Source organism: Thamnophis sirtalis, unplaced genomic scaffold (genome assembly GCF_051295495.1).
Source record: "Thamnophis sirtalis isolate CommonGarterSnake01/CBP01778 unplaced genomic scaffold, rThaSir2_p1.2 scaffold_4, whole genome shotgun sequence".
In the NCBI taxonomy this organism is placed as follows: domain Eukaryota; kingdom Metazoa; phylum Chordata; class Lepidosauria; order Squamata; family Natricidae; genus Thamnophis; species Thamnophis sirtalis.
Window position 1 is genome coordinate 45,621,693 of NW_028261384.1, and position 13,078 is coordinate 45,634,770.

General features: G+C 37.2%; 1 protein-coding gene across 2 annotated transcripts in view; it reads left to right on the plus strand.

The window, feature by feature from the left end:
* Nucleotides 1-13,078, plus strand: part of KCNH8 (potassium voltage-gated channel subfamily H member 8) — a 208,299-nt gene that overhangs the window by 137,306 nt on the left and 57,915 nt on the right. For both annotated transcript variants that reach the window (XM_087712841.1, XM_087712842.1), the window contains exon 7: nucleotides 6,854-7,058. In XM_087712841.1, coding sequence (XP_087568967.1) covers nucleotides 6,854-7,058 — 205 coding nt within the window. The remainder of the gene's footprint in view (nucleotides 1-6,853; nucleotides 7,059-13,078) is intronic.

The window sequence follows — 13,078 nt, forward strand, 5'->3', positions numbered from 1 at the left end:
TGTTGCGTTTTTAATCATGTACTGTCTTATATGTAAAAGTCTGTCCCCCCTTCCCTTTTGATTGTGAGCTGCCCTGAGTCCCCCCAGGGAAAAGGGCGGCATATAAATAAACAATCTAAACAATCTAAACAATCTAGAAGGCAAGGAAGGCTAGGAGGCATCAGAAAGGAAGGCTAGATTGAAGGATGTCTATGAGGATTATCAGTCATCCAGGATGTCCCCAAGAGGCAGCTGGACTTTCTGCATTTTCTTTGAATACCTTTTGCTTCTCCTCCAAGAAGGTTCTTCACTCATCCAGAAGCTTCCTCAGAGCTGAAGAAGCTTCCTAGAGGCGAAGCGAAACATCTTCAAAGAAAAACCAGAAAGTCCAGTTGCTTCTTGGAAGAAAAAAAGCACCTTTGGGAAAAACGGATAAAGGCACCCGGTCCTAGTCTGTGCCCCTCATGTCCAGGCATCCATCCCAAGGAAGGACTCAACCTGGCTTGAAAAAGGGCTCATGCCCCACAGCCAGCCAATCCGCAAAAGCACAGAGGGTGGCATGGGGGGGGATGCACATGTCCTGCATTGAAGACCAATCACGCCCAAGTTCCCCCAACATAGTGCCATACATGGGAGGTTGGTGGGTGGCACTGGGTGGGTGGGTGGCACTGAGGGATAAAAGTTGTGGGATTGCGTCTCCCCTCCCCCCCAATAAAGTGTTCCCGCCTTTGCATCGGGAACCCTTGGCTGTGCTGTGCTTTTGCAAAACAAACCTGCCCTCAAACAAAAAATGGGTGGGTGGGCAGCCACCATTGCTACTCACATTGTTGCCGAGCTCCTGAAGAGTCATGCTCATGCTGGCGATCCAAAGGGCAGGGGAGGGGAAGTTTCTCTTTTGCCATATGACCTCCTCTCCTCCTCCTTTACCCAAAGTGAGATGCAGCTAGCAGAGAAAACCTCACAGTGGCCCAGGGCCAAGGTGCCCTATTTTAAAGTTGAGCCCATTTCCTGTGCCAAGCAGGAAGGGAGCCTAAGCAAAGAGGTGGAGAGCCAGGCAGAGGAAGGTGGAAACCCTAGAGAGGGCTGCCTGCTGCCAACTATAAGCCAGGTTGATCAGGTGGCATGGTGCTGCAAGAAGCCGCGATGCTACTGTTGGAGCTGTGTTGCTCCACTGGGTTCTGAAGACTTCTGCCCCTCATGCCACACTTTGCAACCACAGGAGCCACACGTGGACCTCTATGGGGTGCTGGGCAACCTAGTTCTGGGATCCTCCTCAAAAAAGACTGACCTCCTGTCACTGTGGTTCTTGCAGCTTTTTGGGGGGGTTCTTTTAAAAAACACCTCTCCAGACAATCTTGAAAACCTGCGAGGCTGCTTGGGGGGGGGGGGTGGATGGGCAACATTTCCCTCCAGGCACCTGCAGCCTTGAAGCCTGCAGAAACTTGGACAGTAAAGGCAATTAAGAACTTCTCACACTCACAAGAAGATTTTCTTTACTGTGCAGAGGCTTGCTTTAAGGCTACAGGCTTTGAGGCTGCAGGTGCCCAGGGATGGGGGGGAATGCTGCCCATCTACCCCCTCCCAAATCAACCTTGCAGGTTTTCAAGATCATCTGAATAGGAGAGCCTAAGCAAAGGAGGAGGCAGAGAGCTGGGGAGAGGAAGGGGGAAACCCTAGCGAGGACTGCCTGCTACCAACTCAACTCCCTGCAGAGTGGACTGCAGAGGGTGCCATAAGGCAGGTTGATCTGGGGAGAGGGATTCCCAAAATCAGATTGCCCAGCACCCCATCTGTGCAGGGCTCTGGTGGATGCAAAGCATGGCATGAGGGGCAGAAGTCTCCAAACGCAGCAGGGCAATGCAACTCCAGCAGTAGCAGGGCAGCTTCTTGCAGTAGCACGCAGCCCTGATCAACCTGCCTTATGGCACCCTCTGCAGCCCGTTCTGCATGGAGTTATGTTGGGGACAGGCAGCCCTCACTAGGGTTTCTCCCTTCCTCTGCCCACTCTCCACTTCCTCCTTTGGTTAGGCTCCCCACTGGGCTCGGGGGCTTCTGCCCCTCATGCCATGCTTTGCAAGGGGGGGGGAGAGAGAGATATCAAGCAGAGACTGGGGGAGGAGAGTGACTAGGGGGGCAGGCCAGAGGAGGGAATGTTCCGGTACAGTGCCACCGGACCAATGGGTATGGAAAGGCATGGTAAATTTCACCATCAGGTATGCCCGTACTGATGCATATCGGGTGAAACCCACCCCTGGTCTTATCCAGGAGAAAAAGGGAGTTTCTTATAGGCAGGAGGTGAAGGCTTTGGTGGACTGATGCAATAAAAATAATCTGGTTTTGAACAAAACAAAGGAGATCATTGTTGATTTTAAAGTCAGCATAGTCATATTCCACTTTGTATCAAGGCTGCATCTGTTGCGGTGATCAATAGTATTAAGTATCTGTGGGTGCAGGTAACTAACAATCTGATTTTGTTCTTCATACATTATCTTTAATGAAGCATGCAATTTCCTGCATCGGATGAGCAGACACATCTTTTTCCTTCTGTCGTAGCCACTTTTTACAGAGGCATGAATGAGAAGCGTTTTTAAAAACTGCATCACTGTTTGGTTTGGTGGGAGCAGTGCCTCAGATAAAAGGTCCATATCTGGCATGAGGACAACTAAGAAGATTATAGGAAGTTCCCTTCCAGTTATTCAGGATACTGCTTATAAGTTCTATGTACGTACTTGAAGCATTGTTAGATACTCTCCACATCCACTTCACAGTCTGTTTCTGTAGCTCCCTTCTGGGAGAAAGTTTTTAAGCATTTATAGCAGGACTATAGATTCTGTAGCATCTTTGTTCCTTATGCTATCCCTCTTGTAAATTCACAGGATTCTTTTCCCCCCATATATATGTATACATTTGAACTAGACTGTGATATTTCTCTGTATCATATATGTGTGTGTTTGTGGGTATACGCATAATGGTTATCTTTTGAGAGCTGAATGCAACAAAAGTTCATTTTAATGTATGCTGATTAATGTCCATTTAAAGTGACAATAAAGTTTTTATTCTATGCTAGGCTACGCTACACTATGCTATTCATTGCATTATTTTCATTGTTCATTGGTGTGAGGATTTTAGGTTAAGTATGTACATTAAGACTTTTTTTCTTTTCTACTCAGTTATGCCTGGTTCTTGGAAATTGCCTACACAAGTCCCTGCAGTTTTTTTGGCAAGATTTTCAGAGGGAGTGACTGGACCAAAATCACTCAGCTGGCCTAGAACTCACAATCTCTTGATTTCTAGCTTAACCTTAACCACTACCCCAAGCTGTCTCTCAGACTAAGTTTATAGTTTATATACTAAGTTTATATACTAAATGATTCCATGGCAAAAAGTTTAGAAACTCCTGAGATAAAGACTGAATTGAAGGGGAGGTACATTTCTCTGATAGTTATATCAGAACTGAAAAGAATCCTCACCTTCCAATCTATGTTCAACTTATTAGGAATGGAATTAAAGTGGTTGGCTTTGTAGACTATGCTGCTGATGTTGTTGTTGTTTTGTTTTTTGCCCTTTCTGGGGTCAGATTTTAGTTCTATCTGATTTTGCTGATATAAAAGTATGAGACATTATTTGGAATGCAATCCTTGATTGGAGAAGATTACCTATCTAGCTCATCTAGAAATCACCCCCTCACTCTAAATCAGTTTCCTATTCATCAAATTTAAGACATGATTCATGCTGTGTTCATGTTCATTCTAAAAAGGAAAGAGAAGTTCTAACAATAAGCAGCAGAAAATAAAGGAAATCATGGCACTAAAGTGATTCCAAAAGAGATGGAAATACAACAGTTTTATTCAGAAATTATTTTTGCCTTTGAAAATAGAAACTGATTTATTCTAATAAAAATAAAATCAGAATTATTATGTCCCATGAAAACTATTTTTAAAAGCCTAAATCTGCTCTGATCTTTTTTAAAGAATCAGATTACAATAAGTTAAGTTAAAATAATTTAGTTTGTAACTTCATCCTGTTAATTGACCAGGGTTTCCTATAAATCCTGAAAGGTACTCAGTTATAAGCTGTGGTGTTTATTCCCCCATCTGGTTATTTTAGTTTCAGCTGTGATGTCCTTTTTCCTTTTCCTATCCTTAAAACTACAATGCTTCTTTGATTTATTAGAATTCCCAGTTGAGGTAAAATGCACCCAAGTTCTGATTACAGGAAGTTCTGGTTTATTGACCATAATAGGGACTGGTAATTCTCTTTTTAAGCAAGGCAGTCACTAAATGGAAAAGCATGAGATTGTACTTTCCTTTATTCCATTCCCCCATCCATAGGAATGCTTAACTGGCACTGAGGTAGCCATCTCAAAACCCTCAGGACTAATCAATTTCATAATTTCTGCTTTTGTTTGCCACCCAACCATTGCCCAACCCTTTCGAATGCTAAATTGGGTACTGGGATAATTAGGAAGAAGTAAATTAATATCTGTAGTTACATTCATAAGAGAGGAAGGCATTCCAAGAGCATAAGCAAGAACATAGTGGGAAATACATTTTAGAAACAATGTTCAGGGCTGGCAACAGTGAACACATGATTCAAACAACCAGTTTATTCCACAATGTGTCTTCTTACTCTCTTGTAATCCCTTCTTCACCAATCTCTCCACTCTATGAGGTGGAAGGAAAAAAAATGGGTCAGACACAAGAAAGATTTTTGAAGGAGATTACTTGCTTGCTTGTTTGATTGTTGTTGTTGTTTTGATTTGTTTTCTTTCTCTCTAATCCTACTGGTTTAAGCAACCTTACCATTCTGCAAGAGGTGGGGGGGGGAGCAGAATAAAGACTACCAGTGCCACTGTAATTTTAATGTGTATTCCTCATTGTGTGCTTGTTTACTCTCTTGTAATCTCTGCCACTGATCTCTCCATTCTGTGAGAAGGGAGGAAAAAGCAGGTCAGACATAGGTCAATGTGTCCTAAATATGTTGAACAAATAACCGAGGGATGCTGTGAAAGTTATAAATGCAGACACTAATCATAAATTTATTTTTTCAGGATCATTCTAATATCAAATGGTTGTTGAATGAAACTGTCAGTAACCAAGGTCTACTGTACTAGAATTAATTTACATCATAATAGGCTATTGTAGTACATTTCCGACAATGCATATTGCATTGAAGGCCAAATGTTTCCCATGAAATAAATCTTACGCAACAAGCAGCATCCAAACCATAATGACATGAAAAGAAAGAATAAGCATACAGAGACATTATCTCACAAAATTACTCATAACATATTATAACATTTGATGCAAATGCACAGTATTTGAAGGATGATAATACACTTATTTCATAAGTGGCCTTTCTTGTGACAAAGCATACATATCTACAAAGCTCCATTCCTTCTCTATATCAAAATTGATCTCTGATCTGTGGTATTCTTACAAGATCTATGTAACAAGCTGTGCAATGTTACTTAATTTATTCTTTTATTTAATCATTTATTCATGTCCCTCTGTATAAATTAAAAATCCTGTGGTTAATGAAATAGCTTCTTGTCTGTAGACTGTTATAGTGGCTGAACTGCATGGCTATTAGTTGCTTTTGTCTTACGACATTTTTGCTTGAAAAGTTTAACCTAACTGATCAAACTTGATGAACCATAAAATGAAGTTCAGCAGGTCTTGTATTTGTGAGCATATCAAATCCAGCCAGGCACAAGAGACAAATGCTGACTCTTTATATCTTCTTGTCAAATATATGGTTGTGAAAATGTGCTTCTAAATGTGTTTTAGACCTTACAGGAAGAGCTAGAACAATGAAAACAGAGAAAAGGCTTTGGGAATTAATAAAAAGAAATTAGACTTGATTTATTCATTTACATTTCATTTACAAAATTGCCATCATTATTTTTATAAATTGGTATGTTTAGTTTGGTCCACTGCAAAAAAAAATTAAATTAACTTCACTGAAGTATACAGAGTCCCATCCTATCCTTAGATTTGCTCTTCTTCCTTTTCTATTGTAACTTTCAGATTATAATATAATATAATCTGTGCATTGAAACATGCAGAGCAGAAAGGCTGTTTCAGTATATGGGAAACCTACATCCTCATAGTTATATCCCACAATCCCGCACATTTTTGCTTTATTATATTAATTGGTGGGAGATGTTCCCCATGGAGATCCCGGTCACCACTATTTGCAAAAATCATCAACACTGTTTTCCACCAAATTGAGAAAAACTGAATAGTGTACCATGATCCATGAAATAAGATTACCATTATTGCCTTAAAAGAAAGTCACAAATCAGGTGGGGAAAAATCTCATGCAGCTCTATATGCACTAATCTGTCACTTACCAGCACCTTCCAAAACAGAAAGTCTCTGAAGAAAAAGGAGATTAATGTAGTTGTAGGCTATCAAAAGATTCTTAAATTTTTTATATATGTATAAAAATTCAGGATGTCATGTTGAGGGCAGCGTCTGTGTCTTTTTTCAAATTGTGCTAAGTGTACACAAATTCTAGCTTTGAGTATGTATTCAGAACAACAGAGCAAGAACAAATGGGATCAGAATTGTTAAGATGGCATGTTATCAGTAGCAATTTTTGACACTTTTTTCAATGACTATGTTAACACTTTTTTCATGTTTTTTTAAAATGCAATAATATTTATATTTTACCTTGGTTTTGGTACTATTTAAAAAAAGCAAATAGAAGGGATGCATTTTATAAAAAGACAGTATCAATTTATAAATATAGTTGATGTAGTTGATGTTCATCCTAAATTATAATACATGCCTAAATGAAAATAAGTGGGCCAGTTTTATTCTGTTTGCAAATGCATCTATAACATGATCTCACTTTCTTGCATGTTTAGGTATCAATTGTTCACCTTCTCAAGACTGTACGTTTACTACGCCTTTTACGTCTACTTCAGAAATTGGATCGTTATTCCCAGCACAGTACAATTGTTCTGACATTGCTGATGTCTATGTTTGCACTGCTGGCTCACTGGATGGCTTGCATTTGGTATGTCATTGGAAAGAAGGAAATGGAAAAAAAACCACTCACATGGGACATAGGTAAAGATAAGCTTTTTATTGAAATTTTTAAAAATCTGCACTGTAAAGATTGGAAAATTATAGTTTTGCATAAGCCACTGCAGATGTCATTAGAGACATACTGTAGCCTCACTGATTTTGTGGTACAGTTGAGTAGGCCCTGTAATCATGCAACATTTCAGGCTTTCCAGTAAGAACAGAGATCAATATAACTAATGTGCTCCTACAGTCATCTGAGTAGGTACAAAACTATGTTAGCTTTAGAGGCAGAAATTACAGCCATTTCCATCTATGTACTCTGCAGCAGTCTAAAGCAGCTTTTTATTGTATCTCCAATATTTTCTTTGTTTTCAGGAAATCTTGCTTCATCATATCTCTGGGTTTCCTTCTAAGCAGGTCTATTGAGAGGAATAATATTTTGTTGATCCTCTGTTGATCCTCTGTTGAGATTGAGTTTGGCAAAAAAAATGAAGATAATCACAGATTGCATTCAAAGTGTTTGGAAGAACTGGCTTCAGGCCAATAGCATTGGTTGCTCTTGTTGATGAGTTCTGGCAAGAGTGGAATAGGGATAGTGCATCTACCTTTGCTTTCCTTGCCCACAACCTTCAATATCCTCAATCATGGTATCCTTTTTGGCTAACTTTGTGGTTGGATGGTCCAGTCTTCTGCTGGTTTGGCTCCTTCCACCAAGGCCAGTCCCAATCAGCATTGATAAGGAATGAGAGGTTCAGTTCACTTCTTGAGGCATGTCACAATGTTCAGTATTCTTTCCACTCTTTTTTAACATTTACATGAAGCTGCTGGTTGAGATCATCTATCACCAAGAGATGAGGTACCATCAGATTTGATGATAGTCACATTTAAATTTCCTCCACCACCCCCCAGGGACATAAATGAAGGTGTCATTGCCCTCTTGTGGTGCCTGAAGGCTGTGGATGTCTAGATGGGAGACAACAGGTTTTGGCTGAGCCCTGACAAAACTGAGTGGCTTTGGTGGGGAACTTTGGGTCTGGAACTTTAGTTCTAGATGATAGGGTTGCACTACATGAAAGAGATTTAAAATAGAATTATATTATGATGCTTTAGTTGTGTTACTAATACATGTTGGTATAACAGAAATGATAAATTCAAATCTTTAATATATTACAGTGTGATGTAGTTATGAAGGCTTTCTAGATAATTTTTGAATATTATGAAATGTAATTAATATTTTTGGCCATTATTCATACTTGGGTTTCAAAATCTGTTAAATGGGAATTATTTTACATGTAGAAGTCAACTGAAGAGTTTCAGCAGACTAAAAGCATCAAGGCATGTAATTTTTAGGTACTTAGGAAAGTAAGGAGCAGATAAGCAAATATTATAATGTGGAGATTTCAGTTCCTGAATGCCATAATACAGAAATATTTACATAGTAGTACCTATGACATACATGAGGAAACAAAACAGCAATATTTTTTTATTGCTGGCCATTCTTTTCAAGCTGCTAATCCAACTGCAAAGCAAATAGGTCATAATAAACTGTATATGGATGAAAGTAATTTACTGGTGCTTTGCAAAAATTCTGACATTAGCAATTATACATAATTCTGTTCAATTGCCAGAATTGGGTTTTAATTAAAACAATTTTATGTATTCTTATTCTTCTTTTCTTATATGAACATAACTAGGGTAAAAATCTTTCACTGAATACTAAAGAACTTTACTTTTTGTAACCTTGAAATTATATTATAAGGAGGCAATCTTATTAAAGATTGGCTGCAGGTAAAAAATAAAAAAGCAGAAACTTTGCCAAATCTGTAATTGATATTTTGAGGCATTATGGCTTTTTAACTAAAATGTCAAAACAATATATGTAAATATATTTTACAAATATTGATAATTAATCGGGTGCTATTGTGTGTATATAATGAATATAATGAATACTGATAACTAATACAAATATAGCACCATTCCACCAATTTTAAGACTTACTTAAAATAAGTTATTTTAAGCAGGACGCTCTGAATAGTTGATTAGAAGGGAATTCAAAATATTGTTTTCTTATTCTAACATTCTCATCAGCATAATTCTGTTAACAAGCTTTTGATTTAATGCTAGGAACTAACACCTTTTGACTTTCCTGGGCCTTTTATTTTTTTAAAAAAACTATGAACAGAGCTATTGGTTTGTATAATAAATATAATTGACAAATACACTAGAATCTATACATTTCATTTTTGTTGATTGCAAGATTATTTGTTTTATTATTTATTTACTGTATATAACACCTTCATTATTTTTACTAGTAACTCAAGGCAATGAAAGTATCAAACACATCTTCCTCCTCCTATTTTTCCCACAACAACAACATTCCTATGAGAGTGATTGGCCCAAACTTACCCAGCTGATTTTCATGGTTATGGCAGGACTTGAACTCATGATATTCTGTTTTCTAGCCTTCATCCATAGACTAAGCTGGCTCTCTGTAAAATTATGCCTATAGGCTGCCATCAATTTCAAAAACAAATTATCTATTATTTACTTTTTATACCTCCTCCTTTCTTTGACAATAATTAAGACAAAATAAAATTATTTTATGCTGTTAGTGTTTCTTAAACATGTGATCTGATTTCAACACTAACTTTAATGGCAAAGCTTCTATTTTATCATAATATAGATTGAGACTTTTGAAAAGACATTTTGAATTTTTTTAAAAAAACAACCCTCTGGATTCTTAGGAATATAGCTATATGTCAGTTAGATCTGTGCCAGCCAGTGAATTCATTATTTGGAAAATGTTCTTTGCTAATAACTATATTCTGTGCACTAGAACATCATGATCTTTTTTAAAATGGACAGCCATGGAAAGCAGGTTAATATGAGGTCAAAGCATCAAAAAGCCTTTTCCTTGGGATCAGCAAAGCTGCCAGAAATAATTTGTATAACGTCTTATAATTTCACCACCAGCTTTTCCTTCTTTCTTTTTTTTAAGAAAGTTTTTTAGAAGTTCACCCTGAATAACATTGGATATGTAGCGATTACAGAAAGATACATTTCAGAAGGATTGCACATATATCTACACTTTTTCTGAAATATTATAGTTTTTGATACTTATTACTAATACATTGTATTTTCTTGATGGTTTCTTTTTGAGCTTTAAATCAGGGGTCTCCAACCTTGACAACTTTACGACTTGTGAACTTCAATTTCCAGAATTCCTCAGCCAGTATGTGAATACACACACACACAGGTTGTAAATTTGTAATGCTTCTTACATCTGTTCTGTCAAGATACTCAGGACCTCAGCTAGGCTAAATTCCTTTCCATAAGCATTATCATCACATACATCATATCCTAAAAATACTGACAGAAAGATTTTAATGGCTAGAAAGTTGTCCCAGGTGAATGCTAGTAGAATGTGAAGTATTCATCATTCCCTTCATTAGTAGTTTTGCAGTCACCAGATATTCTTGTCAGCAATTCTGAGGAGGCATTTTGAATATATCCTTGAGGGCATGCACTTGTCTCTCTATCACCATTAAAATTCAATCATCCCACCCACAACTAACCCCTTGTCCTCAAAATTATAACCCGATTAAGCATATCCAGCAAAGCAAGAGACATTATATCATTATATTGTTTTTAAATGTGGATTTCAAATATAACATCCACAAATCAGACTCATAGGAACCAGTAATTTAGTCTAGTTCAACTGTTATCTTTTCAGGTTACCAATGCATACAAACGTTGGAATTCAGCAATGTGTGTTTGCTTAGATAAAGAAAAGCTTGTCTCTTCCAATGTAACATATAAGAATATAATAGCACATGCACCCTATATTTAGAGCTGATTTTCAGGTTCATAAAATGCATGGTATATCTGTTTCTAATTCCTGTATTATCATTGAACTGCAAGATTTAATATTCATTCACACCCAAACTCACTGATTATGAAGACGTGACCTATAAGCTAGGGGTGAAATCAACTTACCTTCGCTACTGGTTTGCAAATGTGAGCTCACACACCACCTCTGTGCATGCGCAGGACCTTCCACGTATACACAGAGCATCAAAAATGGATTGTTATGATGTCCAGGTAGGTGAGTGAAGCCTCCCATCACCAGTGCAACTGGTTCGTCCGAACCAGACAGAACTGGCTGAATTTCACCACTGCTATAAGCTTGAGCTTCTCTTCAAGTGTTCTTAAATATGCACATTATTGTGGGAAGGTCATAAGCTGGTTCCAAAATGCCCAATAATTCCTGGAATGCTGAACCATTTAAAGAGATGCAGACTGATGGGCGACTTTGGATGTCAGACTTCCCAGATAGACCAGAAAAGAAACATAGTCACTGAGCTAATCTTCTTTGTTGAACAGAATCATGCAAGTGTGAAAATACAAATCTCTCAATGTCTTATTTTACAGCCTAATTAGTTAGGGTGATTCTCTTCAAAGTTTCTTTTTCTGCCTGTTATTCAGCTACGGGTTCCCAACTCCTTAACTGATTTCTCCCTAGGCAGAATTTTAACCCTGTTCTCATTTCCCAAGGTTATTCCCACATATCAATGCATCAAGACAGTCACTGTTAGGCACCACTCTGGCAATTTTAAGAAACAAAAATGAAATAATTTTACTTTCTCAATAAGACAAAAAGCATACATGGATTCAAGAAAATGTTCTCTATGATGATTGGATATTTAATAGCTATTTTCAGAACAATTATGTCTCAATAATATAATCAGTAGATCTTATTCAAAGTGTATATAAGTCTAAGTGCCATTGCTATTAGAGAAAAAACAGTTCCGTGGCTATCTCTTTCATATTTTTGCTAACTCCAACTCCAATTATTTCCCAATTTTTCCTTAGTTGGCTTCCAATTCCACTTCTGATAAAGTCACTTGAGAAGGCAGGACCTTTCTTTTTTCATGTTCCACCTATATCATTACAATTATGTCATAAGATGATGTATCTTAGCATTTAAATATCACCAAAATCTTGGCATAATAATCTAGTTTGGCCAGCAACAACAATCTAAACTATAAATAAACAAGTAATTTCTATTATGCAATTTTCTGCTTTGCATAAACCTTCAAATGATTTGTTTCAAGTGCTTACTTCACCTTTCTTGATAGCTTTTGCATTGGATGGTATTTATGGAGAGCTAATGATCCAATAAAACTGGAATGGCAATATTAATTGCATTTCCAATCTTAGCAATACTTTATATAATTCATCACATTTTGATTACCTGACATTCTTTTAATTCCAAAACATTAGTTATGAAACACTCTGCAAAGCGACAAATTCGTATTTAGCAGGACATTGATGAGCTTCATCTTATTAAATTGTTAGTATTGAGGGGAAAATCTGTCCAGCTGCCATTTATATATTGAATGTAAAAGATTAGGCTGTATATTTAAGAAGAAGAATACATAGAAAAATGTAAATGTTTTCATTAATTTGTATACCATAGACATCGAAACAAAATATATTTTGAATAAACTTCCACATTTACTAGATTGGTCTACAGAAAATAAATATACAGGCTGAATATACAGGCTGGATAATATTCTGCTTTGTTTCAAGGGCATTTTAAATAAAATTTAAAAATATTGTTTCTACTAGTTGAAGAGCTGTTAAAGTTTAATTAATGTCAGGTGCAAAAAATCAGGAATCAAGGTTATTCAAATGAGTGCAAGTTTACTCCATGCTATGTCTTCTCAACAGGGCTGTCAAACTTGTGGCTCGCAAGCTGGATGCGTCACACGCTGGCCACGCCCACAAACAATTTACTGAAGGGATAAAACCTTGATTCTTGATTTTTTGCATCTGACATTAAAAACTGATGCTTGCTTTTCTAATTTCTCTTGTTATAAATAAACTTCATGCATTTAAATAAAGAAAAATGTTACATGTTTTATTATTATAATTAAATCTTTTCTTGGTTTTCAATTACTCTGAGTATAGATACAAAGCAGAAGCATGAATTCATCTTGAATATATAGCATTTTACTACTCCAGGTTGTAAAATATCAGGATTCAAGTGTTTAGATGTT